At 44.2% G+C, this 24,571-nt stretch overlaps 1 protein-coding gene across 3 annotated transcripts; it reads right to left on the reverse strand.

Moving 5' to 3' along the window:
* Positions 1 to 23,923, reverse strand: LOC129851566 (lymphoid-specific helicase-like). Of its 3 annotated transcripts, none has more exons than XM_055918193.1 (23): positions 23,841 to 23,923; positions 10,647 to 10,747; positions 10,385 to 10,506; positions 10,154 to 10,276; positions 9,806 to 9,847; positions 9,691 to 9,715; positions 9,511 to 9,572; positions 9,379 to 9,420; positions 9,021 to 9,245; positions 8,732 to 8,914; positions 8,427 to 8,570; positions 7,945 to 8,141; positions 7,741 to 7,837; positions 7,485 to 7,646; positions 7,225 to 7,367; positions 6,721 to 6,865; positions 6,432 to 6,515; positions 6,166 to 6,285; positions 3,873 to 3,989; positions 3,598 to 3,757; positions 1,575 to 1,671; positions 1,373 to 1,449; positions 1 to 1,156 (listed from the first exon to the last, which is right to left on the reverse strand). In XM_055918193.1, exons 2-23 carry the CDS (start codon positions 10,669 to 10,671, stop codon positions 1,071 to 1,073), a joined length of 2,478 nt encoding a protein of 825 aa, XP_055774168.1. In that variant the 5' UTR covers positions 10,672 to 10,747; positions 23,841 to 23,923; the 3' UTR covers positions 1 to 1,070. The 3 variants fall into 3 exon arrangements, with proteins under 3 accessions (XP_055774168.1, XP_055774160.1, XP_055774154.1); XM_055918185.1 differs by lacking the exon at positions 23,841 to 23,923 and adding an exon at positions 15,027 to 15,173 and having other exon boundaries at positions 10,385 to 10,503; XM_055918179.1 differs by lacking the exon at positions 23,841 to 23,923 and adding an exon at positions 15,027 to 15,173.
* Positions 23,924 to 24,571: the final 648 nt, after the last annotated feature.

Here is a 24,571-nt window from a genome sequence, read left to right on the forward strand (position 1 = left end):
TAAACATTCAAGTGGTAGTTTATTTTTAGAACACGAGTTGCATACAAAACATTTAAAAGGACATGGTCTCAGCATGCGTAAAGTGCTTGGAGTTTTGCTCCAACATACAGTGTCAATGAACCCATTAAGCGAACAAGATATAGGAGTTCAGCATTTACTTTAGCATGCATTATGAAAAGTAATTGATTCCAATTCAAGTGGTGCTTACGAATGATTACTTCAAGTGATTTAATCGTCACACCTAAAAAAATGGGTAAAGGTCCAACCAGCATCCAAATCCACAGCAAAAATAGCAGTTATGAGATTTGTCCAAGAAGCAAAATACTTCATTATACACCGAGTATACAAAACATGCTCTTTCCATGAGACTGACCAGACGAAAGCAATGATCACTTATTGATGTAACTTGTTAAATCCACTCCAATCAGTTTAGATGAAGGAAAGAAAAGTTTAAAAGTATTTTTAAACATTGAGACATGGATTGTGTATGTGTGCCATTCAGAGGGTGAATGGGAAAGACACAATTTAAGTGCCTTTGAACAGGGTATGTATGGTAGTAGGTGCCAGGTGAACTGGTTTGAGGGTCAAGAATTGCAACACTGCTGGGTTTCACACAACAGTTTCCCATGTGTAAGTAAAATGGTCCACCACCCGACAACTGTGGGAAGCATTGGCGTCAACATGGGCCAGCATCCGTGTGGAACGCTTGACACCTTGTAGAGTCCATGCCCTGACAAATTGAAGCTGTTCTGAGCAGAATTCAATATTAGGAAGGTGTTCCTGAAGTTTTGTACACTCAGTGTATATGAACACTATCTTCTGGAAGACATGATTCGGTCTCCACTATAACAAACAGCATTTGACAAACTCCACAACCAAAAGATAAACATTTACCATAGGCAGTAAAGAAAGACATCAACTTTAGTATAAACAGTAGTTTCAAGGGAATGGGTTGAGTAAGTCCTCGGGTTTCCATCTCAGTTGGTTCAGTACTACAACGAACAGCAGAGCAGTGGACCCTTAGGATCCAGCTCTAGCCATTAGGAGTATCACATCTGCGCCTTTCAAACTTAGGTCAAGCTGATCTCCGATGATTCTTTGGCTTCGATCACCTTGAAAACGCCAACCTTCAGTTTGGAGCTCCTCTTGGCCTTGTCTGGAAAAAGACAAAATGGTTTCATTACACACAATACAACAGAGGCCAAACAAAAGCAAGGTCATCAGGTGACCATGTTACAGGGAGAGGCACTGGTGCTCTGCAGTGGTAAAGCATCCTGACAAAGGCCGAGGACTTTAGTATATTGTGACGCAGATATGATCAACGTCATTCATGATAACAGTAGTTGTGAATCAAACCCACAGCGTAACTCACCCAGAAGGTCACTGCGGTCCAGCAGAGCCTCCAGGTCCTTGTCACTAATGACCTTCCCCTTGGTGCTTTTCACTTCCCTGAAAAAGACAAGTCATTAGATAACCATAGACTTCTGACCAACCTAATGTAAAACATTTGAGTTTCATAATGAAAATACAATATGAAAATTGATCGGGGGGAAATAACACAAAAAAACTAGTACTTCTCGTAATCTCTGGCGTTGAGAAGATCCATCAGCTCAGACACGTCGACGCAGCTCTTGGTCTGTTTGAGCTCAGCCTTTCCCCCTTTGAATTTTTCTAATAAAATAAAAAAGGTAGTCAATTCAAAGAATTAAATTCCCCAATTGTCACACTCAAGCTGATCATGTCACTGTTCAGACAGCCTAGCTATACAGGAAATCTAGTTTTGATAGTGCATTAGTAACATTAATGTCTCAAAGTCAAACCATTGGGGGGGGGGGGGTCTACTAGGTTAATAAACATATGGAATGGTTAAGATGTTCATACCATTGATCATTTAGTCAGATTTAGAATTTTAGGTACACTATTATTTGATAAAATATTGAATTTGGCCTTTACTACTATAGCCCATAGAAACGCATTGAACATTCATAAATGTATCATAAGGAATATGGTTTTAAAGTGTCTGTCCTATATCTAGGAGATAAGGAAGCTCAGGAAATGTTTTTTGGGACATATTTAAAACTAATTTGTGGTGGTTGTAGAGCAAAACAGAGAACATCGTGTTTGTGAGAATCATCTTTACCAGAGTGGACTGTTTGTAGGCCAAACCATTCAGACATTTGGGAAAATACTGATTTTCAGGATGTCTCACGGTCTGGCAAACGCAGCTGTAACTCGGCCACCTTAAACCGCAGATGAGGAAGGCTGACATAGGCGGATTTAGATGCAGCCCATGCAATAAAACTGCTCCAAAACTGACTGATTTTGATGGGGATGTTTTGTATTATGTCACTTAAATTGACACGGGTGAATTCAAGAATTGGAATTTCAAATGAACACCAGACAGGAGTTCAAATGCTGTTTCAAATCTCAATTACTTTCAAAGTAAGTATTCAAATATATTTTATTTAAGACAAGTAGTTGAATATTTAAATGTATTTGGAAATAAACTTGGAAAGGTTGTTTTTTGTCCTAGATCAAAAAGGGGCTTAGGTGGTTGGGGTGGCAGGGGGCATGGTCGCCCATTTGAATTTGACAACATTTTAGAGGCTCCCCATCTTGGCGGTATAGAGACAGGTTAGCATTTAAGTACATTCCCTGTAATTCTACAAATTTCTCCATGGAGCCAAGATACAATTTATAACCCCACCCTCGGAGAGTGGGGCCACGGCCAGGAATCAGCCATTATTGACGGCGACCTTGGCGCAATTACAGAGAAGTGCCTTGCCTTTACCTTGTCGGCTCGAGATTTAAACTTCTGCCTCAACGCTCTAACCGCTAAGCTACCTGCCACCCCATGTCTCAAATACATTCCTATGCATTTGAAAATAGTATTTAAATTATACTTAACAAAAATATTTAAAAGCAAAATGCAACAACTTCTTTGATTTTACATAAGAGGAAATCAGTTGAAAAATTAGGCGCTAATCTATGGATTTCAAATGACTGGTAATACAGATTTGCATATGTTGGTCACAGATAATAAATGTAAAAAATCTTCAGTGGGCCTCAGGATCTCGTCACAGTATTTGTGTACGTTCAAATTGCCATCGATAAAATGCAAATTGGGTTTGTTGTCCGTAGTTTATGCCTGCCCATACCCCCACCATGGGACCATGGGGAACTCTGTTCAATGTCGACATCAGCAAATTGCTCGCCCACACGATGCCATACAAGCGGTCTGTGGTTGTGAGGCCGTTTGGACATACTGCCAAATTCTCTAAAACGACTCGTGGCAGCTTATGAAAATAACATTACTTTATTTCAGTTCATGAAACCAAACTTTACATGTTGCGTTTATATTTTTGTTCAGTGTAAATATTTGATAAAAATACATGTTTCGCGCCGTGAATATACCAGACACTCAAATACACATGCATTTGAATCCAGGTCTGGAAGACACGCACCACAATAGTTTTCTATTCTGACATACTTACCAGCTCTTCCATGCACCTTCTATTCAGGTGGGTTTCACATTTACCTCAATGTAATAACAGTTTTGATGTGTCCTGGATGTGAGAGGAGTGGTACTCTACTCACTCTTGTGAATGACCATCTTCTCCAGCTTCCTCTTGGCTGACGCTCTCTCCAGGATCTTCTCGTCGATGGTGTTAGCAGTGACCAGTCGGTACACCACCACGGGTTTTGTCTGCCCGATACGGTGGCATCTGTCCTGGGCCTGCAGGTCAGCCTGAGGGTTCTGACAGAAGAAGAGGCCATTAATTATCGTGTGGCACTAGAAGAATCAGTACCAAACATGTAGCAGTAAGCAACAGTTGTTAAGCTCATCCTGAGAGCATGAGTTCTACACCTACCCAGTCACTGTCAAAGATGATGACCGTGTCAGCAGCAGTCAGGTTGATGCCCAGGCCACCTGCTCTGGTGCTCAGTAGGAAGAGAAACACCTCTGGGTCAGACGAGAACTTTGTCATCTGCAACAACAAAAAAATGATGGCAGGATAAGCTCACAACCCAAGAAATAGTGAGGGAGAAAGACTGCGACATGATTATAAGTAGAGGTGCACGATGTTGGCAAATGTAATTTGAGCAAATACTGCGATTTACTTGCGATATTATTCTAACTCGATGGTTAGAATATAGTGGGCAACTCGAATAGTGTTGTTTAGCATGACAATGATTGTGGCCTGTTGTCCCTCAATTGATGTGCGAAGTTGCTTGATAGTGGTGGGAACTGGAGCACACTGTTGTACACGTCAATCCAGAGCATCCCAAACATGCTGAATGGGTGATATGTCTGGTGAGTATGCAGGCAATGGAAGAACTGGGACATTTACAGCTTCCAGGAATTGTGTACAGATCCTTCCGACATGGGGCCGTGCATTACCATGCTGAAACATGAGGCAATGGAGGCGGATGAATGGCAATGGGCCTGAGGATCTCATGATATTCAAATTGCCATCAATAAAATGCAATTGTGTACGTAGCGTATGTCTGCCCATACCCTAACCCCACCATGGGGCACTCTGTTCACAACATTGACATCAGCAAACCACTCACCCACAACGCCATACACACACACACACTGTCTGCCACCTGCCCGGTACAGTTGAAACCAGGATTCATCCATGAAAAGCACACGTCAGTATGCCAGTGGCTATCGAAGGTGAGCATTGTCTACTGAAGGTTACAACGACGAACTGCAGTCAGGTCAAGACCCCGGTGAGGACGACGAGCTCCCCTGAGACGGTTTCTGACATTTTGTGAATAAATTATTTGGTTGTTTCAGCTGTCCGGGTGGCTGGTCTCAGACCATCCCGCAGGTGAAAATGCCGGATGCGGAGGTCCTGGGCTGTCGAGGTTACACATGGTCTGCAGTTGTGAGGCCGGATGGACCTACTGCGAAATTCTTTAAAACAACGTTTGAAGGGGTTTATGGTAGAGAACTGAACAGTCAATTCTCTGGTGGACGTTCCTGCAGTCAGCATGCCAATTGCACACTCCCTCAACTTGAGACATCTGTGGCATTGTTGTGTGACAACTGCACATTTTAGAGTGACCTTTTGTCCCCAGCACTAGTTGCACCTGTGTAATGATCATACTGTTAAATCAGCTTCTTGATATGCCTCACCTGTCAGGTGGATGGATTATCTTGGCAAAGGAGAAATGCTCACTAACAGGGATGTAAACAAATTTGTGCACAAAATTTGAGAGAACTAAGCTTTTTGTGCATATGGACAATTTCTGGGAGCTTTTATTTCAGCTCATGAAACCAACACTTCACATGTTGCGTTTATATTTTTGTTCAGTCTAGATTTGAGATGACATTAATCACAAGGTAACATTCATGCGTCGCCCATTACTCTCCGACATACCGTTGCAAACAATATGCTGATCTGGTCCTACAGCACCATAGCCTGACGACTCACTACATTCTCCCGCTGCTCTTGTCTTTTGCTACATACTTTGGCCATCATTGAAGTCGTTTGTGGTGACGAGGGGCATTGTACAAAAACATCAGCGATTGGGTCGCCTCTAACCAATCAGAGTATCAAAGCCAATGATGAATTTTCAACCGCCGCTTTACCTACGTGTTTTCAGGCTCAACCCATCGGTTTCTGGACCCGAGTCTGGGTAGCCAGGTAAACCACACCAGTGGTATCAGACTGTACTAGTGATTAGCTGCTAACAGATTATTTTGGCACCAACTTGCTAAGACTGTGTATTGAACTCTGCAAACAAAGTAATAGCAGAATTATAAAAAGCGTGGATTTATGTTAAGATGCAAAGTGGAAAGCAGCATCTTTGTCATTAAGCTTTTGTTTCGTTAACGATGAGCGAACTTGGAAGGAACAGCAAGTGGGTAAGGCGAGCGACTGCGCTCCTTGAGTGACGGGCTGGGGCTTGGTGTGTGCGTGCAGCGGGAGAGAGGCGGCTCAAGTAACAAACTATATAAAAAAAATATATATAAAAAAAAAAATCACACCTTAAACACTGGAGAGGAGCTTCAAAATATTGCAGACATTTGCAATTTAAACATTGCACATGTCAATATCAAAATTATATTAATCATGCAGTCCTAATTATAAGCGCTTTATGACAGCTTTGAGGATAATTCCATTGTGGGGAGTAGACCATGCCACTACTCACGTTCTCTTCTCTGTCGGGATAGGCCATGCTCCCATCCAGTCGGCTGTACTGGTAACCCCGCAGGTAGCAGTAGTCCATTAGGATATCCAAGATGGACGTCATCTGGCTGAAAATCAGCACCTGTCGACAAGGTACACAACAGGTCAGAAGTGGTCACAAACATCTTACAATAAATACATATTCATGGCCAAGTTAAATTTTGGGGGATTAAAAATCAATCACTTGCCTGAGGACATTAAGTATAACAACTGAATTTGGACGTTTACCTTGTGTCCTCTCTTCTTCAGCTCTGGCAGCATTCTGTCTAGAATGAGGAATTTCCCTGAGGTCTGGACCAGTTGCTCATCAATCTGCAATGGAAAGAGATTCAAAGGGTGAAACAAGATCATGTATTTACACGAGCTACACCAACTGGCAGTCTAACTCCCTAAACACTCTGACAAAGCCTCCACTTAGCAGTGCTGAGAGATATCATGAATGCACCAACAACATTCATTGGCCATGTCATTTCTACATAATTTGGTCACAGCCATTTCAATCCCGCGGGGCCTTTACCTTGAACCCCTGAGTGGCCGGGTCCAGTGGGTACTCTATGAGGTAGGGGTGGTTACAGCACCTCTTCAGCAGCATGAGGATGTTCTGCAGTTTCAGGTTGATTTGGGAGTCCAGGGGCATCTGCACGTCCACAACCGGGGCAGGGCTGGAGAGGACCGGGAAAGGCAATGAGTGAGTTGCCCCAGCAGAGGTCTCACGTGCAACTATCAACCTCTAGTCTTTGGTTAATTTATTTTAAAAAGGGAGCACACATTAAAATGTTTAACATTCACAGGAAAAAATTGAATTGGTACAATCATGTAGTTTGTCTTCATGGACACGTGTGTATCAGATGTATCAAGTCGTATAACAGAGAAAAGATAGACTTGATAAACTATCATTGGTATGACCAGTGCACCCCCTAGTGAGTAAAGGCACAAGCATAAAAATAGAATCATCCCATTTCTATGGGCACCGCAGTGTTTCCTTCACACAGAACACTACCATAGTAGAAGATATTCTGACCTCTGCTCAGCCTCCTTCTGAACCCTCTCCAGGTATTTCTCCAGGTCGTAGGGCGTGTCACCATCAGTCTCTTTGTAGTCCACAGGCCTCCTGGTCCTGCGCTTAGGCCTGCCGTCGGTCGTCAGCACCACTGGAGCCTCCACCTGACACGTCAAAGTCTGTTAGAAAGCTCCTTCAAACAAAGTCTGGCCTCTGAAAAGTCAGCAATGCATACATTTGCCATTCTATATAACAGTGTAGCAGTGAACAGAGGGCCTTACCTTCACCTGGCCCAGCATTTTGGCGATGGTATTGTTGACCACAGCAGTGTAAAAAGACTCCTGTTTGGCAGTGAGTGGAGCGTACACAACAATCTCCTTTTTGGGCGGCACCTCCAACGTCACGTCAGACTTCAGTCTTCTCAGCAGGAATGGTGTCAGAATCTGCAGATGAAAGAGAAAGTTTATAGACTACCTACTGGTTTAACCATTTTATCTTTCCCAGTGTATTGCAGAGCTAGTCAGTCTGAGGGCTTACCTGGTGGAGCATGTGCAGGATGTTCTGCTCTCGTTCGTTAGCCACAACATTTTTTGCATCCGAACCAATGGTGTCAATGTCAAACCACGACTCAAAGCTGTAGAGATATAGGCGAAGCACAATTACACTTTTTCTATTTTAAAGACTAAAGAAAAACATTCCATTTAGCCCCATTCCAACAGTAGAGACAGACATGTCCCCTACCTCTTGAGGTCATCAAACACCTCAGGCAGAAGGAAGTTGAGCAGTGACCACAGCTCAGCTAGATTGTTCTGCAGCGGTGTGCCCGTCAGGAGCAGCTTGTTGTCCGTGGGCAGCATCTTCAATTCCCTCACCAGTCGACAGTTCAGGTTCTTGATCCTGTGGCCCTCATCCACAATCAGGTACTTCCAGTGGAAGCGCTGGGGAGGAAAAGCAAGGGGGTTATCAGTGAGAGGCTGAATGGGTTAAATAGGTGGCACAACTTGATGCATGCATAACTAGAAACTTGCACGCAAATTTACCTTTGATACCAATGCATTATTTGCACAAAAAGGAAAGTTATGCTCATCCCTTTCAATAGATAAGAGCTCAGTATCGTAAGTTCCAACCAACAGCTATATCAGAATATAACAGAAAAATAACACATGTAACACAAAATAACACAGCCTACATAGAAATGATAGGAGTAGGGGAGTTGGGCATACCTGCAGAAACTTCCTGTCAATCATGGCAATCTCAAAGGAGGTGACCACCACAGGGAACATATTGTGAGGTCCCTGGGGCTTACGAATCTGCTTTAACAATGCCATCCTATCCTTAGCAGGCCCATGGTACAGCTGCACTGACACCTTACAACACAAGATGAACAAAGACAATTTAACAGTGAAGTCAGTAATTGGCATTGGTGATACACATGACATGAATTCACTTTGAAAATTGTATCAATAGCACAACTTCTGTAATACCTTGAATGCTTATTTTTAGCGAGGAGTGTTTGTTTTTATTTTACCTCTGGAGTGAAGCGCTTGAACTCGTTGATCCAGTTGGGCAGAGTGGACAGGGGGGCCACTACCAGGAAGGGACCCATCACCTTTCTCTCCAACATCATGGCCACGTGGGCGATGCACTGGATGGTCTTCCCCAGACCCATCTCATCTGCCAGGATCCCATTGATACCATTCTCCCACAACATCTGGAGAAAACAAAATACAAACACACCAAGGATGATATGAAATACTGCATCTATGATCTATGATCAAACAAAAGAAAAATGTGCATAACCAACAGTCCACACTCACCCTGAGCCACTCCACACCCTCTATTTGGTAAGACCTCATGACTCCCCCAGTGAAGAGCAAGGGCTGCTGGGCGGGCACAGCCTGCCCGTTCACCTTCCTGTCTGGGTCCAGTAGATGCTCGGCATTGTCTCTCACAGTCTCCGACAGACGCCCCTTGATGTCAGCATTGGAGTCACTCATCTTTTCGATGTCCTCTGCTTCTAGCTTCTTCATCCAAGGGACATCCTGTTATTCATGTACACAGATACATTATTGACATTTGAGGTACGGTACATCTAAAAACACCCTCCAAGTTCTTGACTCTTAAGAGTAAATCAGTCCAAAAATGTCCCTTGCAGTGAATTAACAAGTCCTTTACCTCCTCCTCCACTTTACGTTTCTTGGCCTTGGACATAATTTCCTGAAACAAAAACATGGCCAAAAAAAAAACATGTTAAAAAATGTCAAATAGTGAAATAGGCCTTGATTTATATGTTGAGACACCGTTTACCTCTTTAGACATGACATCAGCAATTTTATAGTCTTCCTCTCTCTCCCTTTTATTTTTTTCAACTGAAAAAAACAAAGAAACTTAAGTTGGAAATTGTCACTATAAACGGTTTCCACATCAACTATAGAGAGGAACTCAATTGTCATGGATGCAAAGTAACAGAACACAAGTGCTGCCTACCTCTCCCAGCCTTCTTGCCAATGCTCTGTGACAGAAAAGTTGATAAGGTTAGTGATTAAGGACCTGCAGGCAGTAATTGTAACTGAACGACTCAAAGAAAATAAAACTCACTCACCTTCTCTGCCTTCTTTACCAGTCTTTCTTTCTTCAGCATTTCCTGAGTTTACAGGGAAAATGTACAGTTAGACACAGCTTTTCAAAGACTCCTCACACTCCTTGGGTAGATTTGACCATTGCCTTTCCATGTATTTTCTGACCATCAAACATGAGACAGAAAGCAATTAAGGATAGCTAGAGCAGAGTTCTATATGACCACAGAAGGGGACTGGGAAGATCAGGGCTAAATTACTGTGGTCATTTGCATTTGTTCACCCATGAGCTGTAACAGGATAAGTAGTTGTACAATATGCTGTGCAAGGGCTACTTCTAATATTAATATCCTTTGCACTGGTATTAGACTTACCTCCTGCTGCTGCTGTTCCATCTTCGTAAGAAGGAATTTGGAATATATGTTACTTTTCTCCAGCAAGTGTTGCAGTCTCTTGAAGCGAATGTCATGAGTTTCCTTCTTCTGAGCTTCTCGAGCCTAGTAAAAAAATACAAAAATGCCAATGTTAGGCATTAACAACATCCACACTTGCCAAACAAGATCAATAGTTTTCAAATATGTTCAAAAAAAATTGAACAAAGAAACCTTTTTCATAATCTCCTCTTCTTTTTTCTCTCCTTTCTCCACCAACTGCATCTCCTCGTCCTCCATCTCTTTTGTGATGACAACTTCAGACACCGCATTTTCAGCGTTCACACTTGCATCTGCTGAGAACAAGTGGTGATATGGTTATGATATGGTTCATTTACATGAAAGGGAGAATTCTCAGTTAGCAACTTCTAATGATAGTTACTACATGCCATTTAGTTAACGCATTAATTGGCCAGCGGTGGCTAACTTTACTTACAATTTCCAGGCAAAGTCTCCTCCATAGCCGTACCCAGCGGTTCTTCAGATTCGTTAGGCTTCGGACAATGAGGAGACACGCTTCGGGTTTCTTTCTTTACACTGGGTTGTGAGTGAATATTCAATGAATAAGAGTGTGATAAATAACCTTGCCTGTGTTAACTATGGCAAGTTACCAGTTCAGCTAGCTAGCCTTGAAGCTATGAAACACCACACTAATGTTAGTAACATCACGCTCGGGCAATAGCTTCGGCCCGCAACTAGCCATTGCAGACGGCTCGTTGCGGAAGCCAAGCATCCTAGATAAACCAAATCTAAAATATTCAGTTTCACCAAGATAACGTTTCCAAACAAGAGGCATATCCAATAGCTCTAGGAACAACACTTAACGTTACAATTTGATGTGTTGAATGTGTCCTTCACTACCAAATAAGCATTTAAAAAACACGTTATCCAGGGTCTCCCATTTTCCGCATGTAGAAGATCGACGGTTACGTATGTAACCATGTTTATGTGAGTTATATGGATCACTCTAATATATTGATATTGCATCACTCCGTGGCGGAGGGATACATCCGAGGTGAGGATTTACAGATTGATCCATATAGCTCACATAACCGTGGTTACATATGTAACCTTTGTTAGGTTTCACTATATTGGATCACACCAATATATTGGTATACCCGTACCAGATTAGTCAGTGCTAGAGGGACCTGGCCAGCCAGCGGCAAAGTCCAGCGTGGGACCGAGAGGCAGGGGCCGTCAATGTGGAAGGGGTGTCCCGGCACAATCCCTGGAAGGGGAGGCGACACCCAGGACCGCTGAACCAACCACAGAGGGAGGTGCCACATTTACCTGATTTGCATCTTTGCTAGGTACAGAGGAAGCCCAGCTGGCCACAGCACAGATATCAGCGAGGGGCACTTGTCTCAGTAGAGCCCAGGACACAGCCACACCTCGTGTTGAATGTGCCACCACAGATCCCAGCACTGGCCTGCCAGCCAGGCGGTACGCTGTCGTAATCATGTCCACGATCCAGTGAGACAAAGAGCTGGTCTGTTGATTTCACTGACCGTGTCCGCTCCACATATGAGGTGACAGGCTGCCTAAGGCACAGCATGCCAGAGGGAGGCCCAGACTCCCCTGCCACTGCCGGGGGACTCGTAAACAGACAGTATATAAAGGGATGCTCACATACCTGTGACAGAACCGTCGGGAGGAATGAAGTGTTAGGGCGGAGAGATATATACTCCTCCCCACAGGGTCCATCCGGTAGCACTCAGAACTTAACGAAAGAGCATGGAGCTCACCCACCCTCACGGAAGATATCTCTACCAAGAATACCACCTTCATAGAGAGGTGTTTCAGGGAGGCAGAATCCAATTGTTCGAAAGGCGGCTTTGCCAAAGCTGCCAAGACCACATCCAGATCCCAGCTCGCCATTGAGCGGGTCCTAGCTGGACACGTGCAACAAACTCCCTTCATAAACATGGAGAACAAGGGATGGCGCTCCACTGGCCTGTCTATCCAACCCGCATGGCAGGCAGATATAGCAGCCAAATACCCTCTTAGTGTAGAGGCTGCCAAGCACTCATCCAAGCGAGACTGCAGGTATTGGAGAACATACTGCACCCCACATGACTTGGGGTCTTCATGGTGTTTATTACACCCTCTTGTAGTCCTAACATAGACCATTGGTGCCGTTCAGTGGCCAAGCCCACAGACTGAGGTGGTGCGGCCTCGGATGCCACAGAGTTCCCCCGACCTGAGACAGCAGGTCCGGTCTCAGGGGAAGTTGCCAAGGTGTACCAAACAGGGACAGCAGAAGGCTGAAACAGAGTTGTCTGGAACTATATGGGGCCACCGGAAGCAGACGATGTACTGCCATCCTGGTCCTGTCCAGCACAGCCTGGGTCAGGGGAAAAGGGGGGATGTGTAAGCAATCGTGAGCCAGAGCATCCAAGCCCAGAGGCCCTGGTGGCTTTGACATGGAGTACCACAGGGGGCAGTGTGCATTGCCCAGGGAGGCAAACTGGTCCACCTGCACCCCCACGAACGTGTCCCACAGGCACTGCACCACCTGGGGATGTAGGCTCCAGTCCCAAGGTGACGGTCCCTCCTTCAAGAGCATATCCGCTGCCACATTTAGTATGCCAGGAACGTGTGCTGCGCGTAGAGACGCTAGACATCCCTGAGCACAGAGAAGGAGCTCCCGTGCCATAATATGGAGGCGGTGGGACCTCAGTCCACCCTGATGGTTGATGTAAGCCACCACTGTGGTGTTATCCATTCTCACCAGGACAGGTCTTACCTTCAGATGTGGAAGGAAAGACTGCAGGGCCAGCAGTATAGCTCGGAGCTGTAGTGTATTGATGTGCCTGCCGCTCCAAGGGGTTAGCCAACAGCCGACCTGCCCTTGGTCACACCCCCCAGGCTGATCTGGGAGGCATCTGTGCTGACCAGCTCCCGGCGGCACATCCTCAGCTTCTCCACCCCATCTGACAGAAAGGAGTGACAGCCACCTCAACAATGCCCTGAGGCACTGTACGGTCACTCCTGAAGAACAGAGGCCGGCACCGGAATTGGAGTCAGTACCCCTCGACCATTGAGGTCAACACCCATGGGGACTCCACACACTCCTCCCACTTTGCCCTTTGAGACCGGGAGAAGCGGCCGAGGAAGGGTGTGTCAGGGGACCTGCCAGGGCCCGCCTCTCCTCTGGCACCCCCAGGCACGTCACTATGGCGATTGACACCATCACACCTGTCACAAAGGGAAGCCATAAGCTCAGCCAAGCAAACAAGGCCACGGAGCAAGGGTCCGAAGCCCTGGAAGAGCTTATGTCGTGACCCACTTGGAGGAATAGGAACCCGGCGAGGGATAAATTACCCAGTAACTCTGCCAAAACCAGGGGAAAACCTGTGTGGGAAAAACAGACTGTTGCTTCACCTCACTGTGTCCCTCTCTGCTGTCGTCCCTTAGCACGAGGCGATGGGGCAGGAGAGGGACCCCACCGTCGTTCGGGTGGCGACAGTCCGTCTGCCTTGAACCCAGGGCCTGAAGAGGTGGCATGAACCGTCTCAGGGTCACCAGGTCCCCACGAACATTATCGGTCTGCTCTATAATGTCATCAACCCAGGGGTGATGGGCAAATGTGCTCTGGAGAGCAGCTGCCAGACATGAATGGGCCAGCCAAACACGTCGCCAGGAGATAACCATCTGCGCCATGGCCAGTCCGTTGGCAACATTCCTTCTGGAGCAGAGAAAGCAGGCGAGACACCTCCATCACTTCCCGGAGGACCTCCTTAAGGACCTCCTGTAGCCAGGAAAACAGAGTATGCAGGTAGGCCTGCAACAGCATGGCCGTGTTGGTAAGGCGGCCAAGAGAGCAGAGAGACCCATATGTGGCTCTCAAGTCCGCATCAGACTCTTTGGGGGGGGGGGGGGGCTCAAAAGTTAAATGTCTCAACATAGTGGCAGCCCACCACCATACTCTTACATTCGGCAGGAGAAATAACAAGAAAACCCTGTAGAGGAATTAGCTGAGAACCCATGTAGGGTAATTAGCAGAGAAATCAAAGCAATTCACAACACATACAAAACAAGCCAGTCGGCAAGTTGTAAGGTAAATACAGTTTGTGGCAGCAAGAGCAACCAATATATTAATGGATGCACACAGAGTCGTAATGAATGCTAACGAAACACAAGTACTACAAACCACGTGCGGAAGATACAGCTCAACCGCACGCTGTAATTACAGCACTCAAGAGGGGCTGGTCATGTGGCCAGCTGCAAACAGCCAGTGACTTCCACGCAAGTTATTACGATTACTAGTGACTTACCAAGCGCGCTTCAAAAAGTTTGTACCTCAAACCATACGGAAAATGAAAGGGAACGTGTGTCACGGCCATGGGGTCTTTACATAAGGGAAGACCCCAGCCGTGACACAGGTATAAACGGGAGTAAATCTAAATCCTCACCTCCGACACCCGAAAGAGTCTTTCCCTCCACCGCGGAGTGATACCAATATTGGAGTGATCCAATATAGTGAAAACTACTATGTGGTAGAACGAATAACAATTGCAGCCCAGTGGCACAGGTGGAAAATAGGAGATACTGCTGTATACAAACGTGTTTTAAAACACTTATTTGACAGCGAAGGACACATTCAAAATGTCGAATCGTAAGCATTCTTCTAGAGAAACTAAAATACCTCGACTGCAAACGTTATTTTGGTGAAACCGAACATTTTAGATTTGGTTGATCAAAGGACGCCAGCCTACGGAAGCTTCTCCAACGAGCCATCGACATGGGTTACTACTTACCTTATCTAGCTGCTTGGAACAACAAATACAGTTTTGAAACAAACAGAAGGACTTACCAACTCATATTGAAAAACTGCCAAACTAGATATGTAGTAAAATGTTTACTACAATTTTCCTGGGATATTTGTATGAAGAACCCGTTACAGCAAATTACACAACATAAAGCATGCAGTAGTCTTTGTGTGATTGTATAATGAAGGCGGGGCTTTAACATTTCGCGCCAAAGTGAATGCAACCAATGTAAAAGACAGGGGTGTCTGATATTTTGCAAAACCAAGTCTCTATATTTTTGGTTTGCAGAGCATCGAAAGAAAGAAGACTTGCTAGTATGATCATTACCAAGATCATATACACATTTTACTCACAATAGAATTGTTCAGACTTGCGATATGAAATTGCTTCATGAAACATGTACCCCTTCTTAGGAAATCTAGATCCATTGCCTTAATATTTCCCGCAAAACTCTTGTGTTCATTCATTCGCGGACACAGTGGGTGATTCGTTTTGCATGGCCTGGCCAGGCGCCAGCTGTACATGTTAGACCATTCCAGTGGTCCTTCAAAGGAAATTGCAAAATGTTTTTTCAGAATCTCCAGCACCACCCCAACATCAACATATGTGAAAATGGCACGATTCTATGTTTTGTGGGGGAAAAAATATAGAAGATGATACTTATGATTTGTCGCCACAGTGGTTTGTTTACAAAGCAGGTTAGGATAATTAACGTGGCTGGTTAGGTAAATTATCGTGGCAGGTTAGGAGAATGAGGTTAGGGGTAGGCTTAGCTACAATGCTACAGTTGTTGATAAATTAGATAAAGAATGATAGCAGCAAACTCAGCTGCATCCTTCAATGTGGCAGAAGGTGTGTTCAAAACAAAACCCTTTAATATTGCCAACCACTTTAATAACTTTTTTGTTGACAAGATTAGAAAACTTAGCTATGACATGCAAACAACAAACACAGAGCCTTCATATTCATGCATAATGGACCAAATAATGAAAGACAAGCACTGTAATTTTGAGTTCTGCAAAGTTGGTGTGGAAGAGGTAAAAACATTGTTGCTATCTATTAATAAGGACAAGCCACCTGGTACTGACAACCTGGATGGTACAGTAAATTGATGAAGTTGGTAGCGGAATACATTGCGACTCCTGTTTGCCATATCTTCAATTTAGGCCTAGAAAACTGTGTGCCTGAAGGGAGGCAAAGGTCATCCCTTTAATGGTTCAAACGGTCGACCAATCAGCCTGTTACCGATGCTTAGCAAACTTTAGTATTTGGTAAAACACCATTTTTTCCAATGTTATTTTACAGAAAACAAATGAACAACAGACTTCCAGCATGCTTATACACTGACACAAATGACTGATGATTTGCTAAAAGAAATTGATAATAAGAAGATTGTGGGAGCTGTTTTGTTAGATTTCAGTGCAGCTTTTGATATCATTGATCATAACCTATTGCTGAAAGAAATGAGATGTTATGGATTTACCATCCTCTGCCTTATCGTGGATTGAGAGTTCTCTATCTAATAGAACACAGAGGGTTTTCTTTAAAGGAAGTCAATCTCTCCTGGCTCAAAGTTGAGGAGAGACTGACTTCATCACTATTGGTGTTTGTGTGAGGTGTTGATGAGTTAAAGTTACCAAACTGTCTGTTTATATATTTGGCACACAGTTTGGACACTCATTGATACTACACAAGACATTCAGCCAGAGGTCTCTTCACAGCCCCCAGGTCCAGAACAGAGGCTGGGAAATGCACAGTTAAATAGAGCCAGGCCTACATGGAAATCTCTGCCACCCCAGGTAACTCAAGCTAGCAATAATACAAGATTTTAAGAAAAAACTGGGGTCTGTGAAGAGACACAGACATTTTACATATTTTGAATTGTATTTTTCATTGTATTATGTATTGTAAAATGCAGTGTTAGTTATTCTATGTATTTTATTTGTTGTGCCTTGTTTCCTGGTTGGACCACAGGATGAGAAGCCTAATTGGGGATCCTAATAAAATACTAAACACTGGTGTCCCCGACGCGACCACTAGATAGAGCTGTAGGCCTACAAACCATCTGTAGCACAAATCATCAGTATCAATAAGTAGGCTGTTCATCATACTATAACCTATTAGTAATTGAAGACATCTGAATGTAATGAATGTTTTGTAAACAAAGTCCTTTGTTTGGACAAGAAAGATGATGCCTTATCATAACACTATCCATTCCAGATGAGAATATTGTGTTACTTTTTCCTCCTCAGTAACCAGGTTTCCCTCCAACCTTTTCACGTGAGTAAAGTAAATGCCAGATATAAAATGACAGGTCTGATGGAAACAGAACATTTTCCTGTAAACTTTCCAAATGTCTACAAAATAAAATACGCTAGACACGGTGGGATCTTTTAGTGTTGGTAAAATTAATTATGTGAGAAATGTTGGTGGAGACGCTTTTATAATAATAAGCAAATATTGATATAATAACCATCATATTGAAGTAAACTTGGAGACGCGATGACATGTTGTGTGGTCCTCCCACTATGACTTGTCGGCAAAGCATGCAGTTTATTAGGCTACAGATTAAATATATTATGATGACCACAGGGTGGTGAACGTGCAAGGTGATGAGCTTGATGTTCCTTTTCAATAAATATCAAGGGTCTTATGATGGTGACATGATCATCGATGTTTGGCTGCCCTTTGACAAAATTATTTTGTCCACTATAATCTCATCATGTAGGCCAGCGGGTCCCAACCAGGGGTACTAGGACTTACTTGGCCTATCTACAAGGGATACTTGAAAAGACTCATGAGTCCATATGGTTACTGGTACAATGCACATGAAGGGGTACTTCAGGAGTACTCCGGGCAGAGAAAAATTCACTTCTGTAGTAGGGTAACCAAAAAAGGTTGGGAACCACTGATGTAGGCTATATGTGCGCTCAAGCCAACAGTGGGGAATAAGAGTACAGTGATGGGCCTCAACATCATGATCTAACTGGACAGCACTACACAGGGCAGAACCAAAGTCGGCAGGTCCAGAGTTATTCTCCCTGTCAGGTCCAGCATCAGTTTCTGTGGCAGGACCAGCGTCATTCTCCCTGTCAAGTACAGAGTAATTTACCTTGTCAGGTTCAGAGTCGTTCTCCATGTCAGTTTCAGATTCGTTCTCCCTGTCAGGTCCAGAGTCAGTTTCCCTGACAGGTCCAGTCAGTTTCCCTGTCAGGTCGAGAGTCAGTTTCCCTGTCAGGTCCAGAGTCAGTTTCCCTGTCAGGTCCAGAGTCAGTTTCCCTGACAGGTCCAGTCAGTTTCCCTGACAGGTCCAGAGTCTTTCTACCTGTCAGGTCCAGAGTCAGTTTCCCTGTCAGGTCCAGTCAGTTTCCCTGTCAGGTCGAGAGTCAGTTTCCCTGTCAGGTCCAGAGTCAGTTTCCCTGTCAGGTCCAGAGTCGTTCTACCTGTCAGGTCCAGAGTCAGTTTCCCTGTCAGGTCCAGAGTCGTTCTACCTGTCAGGTCCAGAGTCAGTTTCCCTGTCAGGTCCAGAGTCGTTCCACCTGTCAGGTCCAGAGTCAGTTTCCCTGTCAGGTCCAGAGTCGTTCTACCTGTCAGGTCCAGAGTCAGTTTCCCTGTCAGGTCCAGAGTCAGTTTCCCTGTCAGGTCCAGAGTCGTTCTACCTGTCAGGTCCAGAGTCGTTCTCCCTGTCAGGTCCAGAGTCGTTCTCCCTGTCAGGTCCAGAGTCGTTCTCCCTGTCAGGTCCAGAGTCAGTTGCCCTGTCAGGTCCAGAGTCGGTTTCTCTGTCAGGTCCAGAGGCGTTCTCCCTGTCAGGCCCAAAGTTATCAGCACTAGGCTCTGAGCCTTCAGCCGTTAAGTTTCGCTGTGTCCAGCTCTAGTCGGCCCTCAGTCCACTGCTCTGCCAGGCTATAGGCTTTCTGCCCCACTAGGTCTGCAGCATCTGCCCTCAGTTGGTCCGTAGCCCCCAGCCTCGGTCGGCAAGCAGTCAGCTCCCTCAGTGCTACAATCCAAACCACCGCCCTAGTTCTAAACCTTGGGTCTCCTGCCCCGCTAGATCCAGAGTAATCTGCTCCTCTAGGTGTGCAGTTAGACTGTTCTCAGCCCTCAGCCTGTGCCCAGTCGCCTATACTAGCGCTAGACTACACAATCCCTGCTCGGATAGATTTGCAGCCTGCCGCCATACCTGGCTTGAAATCCTCAGATTTAGTAGTGAGTTCCAATTCCCCTGCCCTGCTAGGCCCTCAGCTCCCTGACCTGGGGGAATCACCATTCGCTGACCCGGGGGGCCTGCTGTCTCTAGTTCTGGGGGGGCCGCCTGCCACCTGCCTTGGACGACCCTCCCACGTGGGAGACCACCTGACCTCTACTCTGGGGCCCAGCCGCCTCCAGATCCCTGATGATCATTGCCCAGGGATCGCCACATGGTCCACCATGGGAGTCATCGCTTTCAGCAGTGGTGAAAGAGTCACCAGCCTCAGCCACAGCCAGCAAGCTGCCAACAACAGTTGTGGCCGGCATGCAACATTCCTCCACCACAGTAGGCGAGCCACTTGCTTCAGCCGTGGCCAGCCTCTAGCATTGCACTCAGTGTCTAAGGATGGGGCCCAGCTGCCCTGCACCAGCTGAGTTAGAGGGCCCTCCCCCACCCGCTTGGCGTTCCACAGGGCGGCCCAGGACTGTCTCTGCGTATCAGTGTGATTTCAACAGATGTGTCAAATTAATTAATTTCTGTCTTTTGTTGAATTTATTTAACAACATTACAACCTTGTTTAGCATTATCTAGTCCAAATTTGTCATGATTCCACTATTTGTATCCATTTGTGTCACTTTCAAGAGGGGCTTTTATTTTGAAGGCAAACTATAAATACCACTATTGTGGCTAATCCTTACTGTGGCTAGTTTCACATAGGTGTCAGACCTGGTCCATTTAAGACACGGGAGCCGATGAAGCTAGTTAGCTGCTTATAACGTTAGCTTGGTCATGTGGTTTGGTAAGAAGAATGCCCCTTTTCCCACAGGTGTTATTATTACCTCTGAGGGTTTAGAGCTTGAGGTAGTCACCTCATACAAGTACTTGGGAGTTGTTAATGAAACGTTTACTGTTGACAGGAGAACAAGAGGAGACAATAGGACGAGGTGGATAATTATATAATAAGGCCGTTTAATTACATGTAAAGATATCTTAGTAAAATCTTGCAGCAAGGCTCTTTCATTCTGACTCCTAGTGAATCGTCCGGAAAAGAGGCAGTTTCCAGAAATGTTCAGTACTATATAGTCAACAAGCAAAGTAGGTAGATCTGCGAGTCCGGCCTTCCGGTTGGTCGATCTGGGTCTTGGGTAGTCCTGATCAGGCCTGGTGTCCACGTTCCATTGGTTCCTGAGAGTTCTTTGTCCTGAGGTCCAACCATGGGTTGGGTGTGTCTGTGTGATTTTCATGGGGGAGGGGAATTGTGGGTGCCGTGTATATGTCCTATGTGTCCAGCATATGTCCAAGAGAAAGAGGGGGTGTGTATGTTGTGTCAACTTATAGGTAATGTTGAGAAGTTGTTAAAACAAGTTACCAATATCTAATACAATTTCTTACAGAGTATGGCAAGACGGTGCACTGTCCTTCTCTCAGCACATATCAAAGCTGCAGGCTAAAGTTAAATCTAGACTCGGTTTCCTCTATCGCGTAATCACTCTTCTTTCACCCCAGCTGCCAAACTAACCCTAATTGAGATAACCATCCTACCCATGCTAGATTACGGAGATGTAATTTATAGATCGGCAGGTAAGGGTGCTCTCGAGCGGCTAGATGTTCTTTACCATTCGGCCATCAGATTTGCCACCAATGCTCCTTATAGAACACGTCACTGCACTCTATACTCCTCTGTAAACTGGTCATCTCTGTATATACCTGTTGCAAAACCCACTGGTTGATACTTATTTATAAAACCCTCTTAGGCCTCACTCTCCCCTATCTGAGATATCTATTGCAGCCCTCATCCTCCACATACAACACCCGTTCTGCCAGTCACATTCTGTTAAATGTCCACAAAGCACCCACATCCCTGGGTGGCTCCTCTTTTCAGTTCGCTGCAGCTAGCGACTGGAATGAGCTGCAACAAACACTCAAACTGGACAGTTTTATCTCAATCTCTTCCTTCAAAGACTCAATCATGGACACACTTAATGACAGTTGTGGCTGCTTTGTGTGATGTATTGTTGTCTCTACCTTCTTGACCTTTGTGCTGTTGACAGTGCCCAATAATATTTGTACCATGTTTTGTGCTGCTACCATGTTGTGTTCCCACCATGTTGTTGTTATGTTGTGTTGCTACCATGCTGTATTGTCATGTGTTGCTGCCTTGCTATATTGTTGTCTTAGGTCTCTCTTCATGTAGTGTTGTGTGTCTCTCTTGTTGTGACGTGTCCTATATTTATATTGTATTTATTTATTTATTTTTATCCCAGGCCCGTCCTCGCAGGAGGCATTTTGCTTTTTGGTAGGCCGTCATTGTAAATAAGAATTTGTTCTTAACTGACTTGCCTAGTTAAAAATGAAATGAACAAGGGAGAGGTTAAACGTAGGCTGTCTGGCATAAACTTAATCCCAACACTTTAGAATAACTCTGCAGTGGCCTGAGGTTGTCTCTTTATAGGCTATTCCCTCCATCGCGACACTGCTGCCCAGTTGAAGAGCTTGTGTTCTCCATGCAGCACCAAAGCACCATGCGCCTTCTGAAAAGCCCTTCTGGAGGCATGCAGCCATAGTCATTATACCCTAATGTAGGCCTATTTTCCTACTAGCCAAATAAAGTGCAGAACATGCATGATGCGTGCAACTCCTCATTCCAACATATTTGAACATTTAATTAATTAATCCTTCATTCAGTTCAGTCAGTCAGTATGTCATCCATTCTGCCATTTGTCTGAGTTGCAATAGGAACTAATGTAAAGAGAATAGAACAGTCTTATCCATTTATTTATTGAAATCCATGTGTGTATTCAAAATTATCTAAATTCTCAAAAGTTATTTTAGTCTATCACTTTAATAATTCAATGTTTAATATAAGCCTATTCAAATAATAAATATAGGCCTTCAACTTGTAGGCATTGCAATTTAGGCTATCATTTGGGGTACTGGTGTCTTGTCGAATCATTTTAAAACTCTATTTGTGTTATATAACTGTTTTTTATTATAGGCCTGAGGACAGGTTATAGATATGGATATAGCCTCTGCATGATGGGGTTGTGCAACGCAAATGGTTATAACAAGCCTACGTACAGAGTGGAATTCACTAATAAAACAGTCAAAATGCCTAACATAAGGCCGACAGTCCGTGCTCCCAAATACTGGAAAAGGTGTAATTCATTAGGTTACATGATCACCACAGTAGCCCCACGCGGCTATAAAAATGTATTAAAATAATTATATGGCCATTAAATAACACGCTACATTACGGTATATTTAGATAGTGGAATAGGCCTAGCCTAAATCATATTTGCTTTCTATTTTGCTGTGTCTTTAAAGTATAATTCTCACACAAGTAATTTGCTGAAGGCCCAAGTCTATACTACGCCATCTATTGGTATAATGTCTTTATTGACTGCAGTTCTAAAACAAGCTATAGACTTTTATTTTGTAAATGAATTCGGAAGCTGCAAAGTAACTCTATAGTCTGGGCTAGAGTTGCTTGATTGACTAGCTAACTTTGACTAGCTTCTTTCGGTTCATGTCCTTTGCAGATGCCACATTCCTGACAAGTTTGTATATATAAAAAAGATCTGTAACCGAGTAAAGGGAGACGTGAAGTAAGAATTGAGCGTGTAAATATTCATGCATAGTCGTAACATAGTGTTTGTACGTTTACAGATCAAATTTAACAGTTACGTTTCATGTTTCACGCATGGCTTTTCTTATGATCCTAACAATTTACGTATGGATATTCTTATGATTCTAAGGATACATGCGTTCAATCTTTTGGCAGCTATCTGGCTCTATAAAAACTTTACCAGCATCATAGCATATTTATCGGTGAATCGCTGTGACATATGAAATACGAATGCTAGTGTTAATCAATGTGTAATAACTACGTAAATGTTTTATTAACGTGTTAAATTATTGTGTGACATGCAGTCATATTCAGGACCTGATTGGTGAACAAGTTTATTTGACACGCAAATACCCAAACGGCTTTCCATAATCTGGTGCCCGACGACTCAATCAATGACGTCACACGCAACCATCAGCACGCAACGAGGAGATGGGAAGCTCCATTGTAGTAACAGACATTGTGTACATTGTGCCGCGTGGAGCATTCTGGGTGATTCTGGGACAAGGAGGGGTCTCCAAGGAGTGAATGGGAGTCAACTGGGCGCTAGCTCAAAACCCAACATTAGCATGAATTTAGTGAACAAGAAGTATAACATTTCAAATATTTTCCGAGATGTGAGAATGAACTTGTTCTCTGTAATATCAGTATAGGTCGTTATCAGTAAAAGTTATCAATAAAACGTCACAATAAGGTGCAGAGCGTTTGATTTGCCTGCTGGGGAGCAAAGAGACCCCCAACTCCTCTAAAACCATTGATAACTGCGTGCCGTTTTCAAGGGATTGTTAAATAAATGTAAATTATTTGGTTGTAATATCATCACCTTTTGAAGAGCATAGTCAGAACTACACATTTTCGATTATTCCATCTAAAACAATTGAGCAAATATAGCTCCATCAGAGTTATACAGCAAGTAACTGCATGCTTTCATAATCATTAAACATCAATTGATCATGTCATTTCAGATACGTGAGATTAGCCTCAACATATCTCTCAATATTGCCCACCATTATTTGAGTAATATAAAATCAAAGTGAACTATACCTGACAAGTTTAATTGATTTAGGTCAATTTCCCATATTTGTGGGCTCTGCCTTCTAGCAGCTTAAGGGCGCATTTGCTGATAGTGTTTACTTTGCAAGCTACGGATAGAAACGTTGTACAGTTGGCTACAAAGTGGTAAATAGACATAATCTACTTTTTTCTCCAACCAACATAGGCCTACCTAATGAAGTTAGCTAACATTATCCCCTTTTGAACAGTGTTTTTAAGAGTGTTTAATCACGATTGCTGCTGACAGGCATGATAAGCTACATTGATTGATGGACCATGTTAAATTGGCAAGCTAGCTAATAACAGATCACGTCAATATGGCTAGTTAGGAAACTAACTTTCGGGGGATTAACTAGGTGGCTATATCCAAATAGTGTTTTATTTGTTTACCGTCTACACTGAGTGTACAAAACATTAAGAACACCTGCTCTTTCCATGATAGACTGACCAGGTGAATCCAGATAAAAGCTTTATTGATAACGACCTATACTGTAGCTTTGGAATCGTGACGTTACGTACTTTTGACGAAAATAGGCAGGTTTTGACTCATACCCTGACTTTGAGAAGGGTTTGCTGACGCTTAGCAACCGCGTAACGCAGCATGACGACGTGAACGCGATTGATCGACAGTCTGCTGGTAGAGGCGTTATACGTCCATCAATTCATTGCTCAATGGGATTACTATCTCCTCTCTCTAATAGCTCTGCCTTTTCTGCTCAGCG

The sequence above is a fragment of the Salvelinus fontinalis genome, chromosome 1 (genome assembly GCF_029448725.1).
Source record: "Salvelinus fontinalis isolate EN_2023a chromosome 1, ASM2944872v1, whole genome shotgun sequence".
Classification (NCBI taxonomy): domain Eukaryota; kingdom Metazoa; phylum Chordata; class Actinopteri; order Salmoniformes; family Salmonidae; genus Salvelinus; species Salvelinus fontinalis.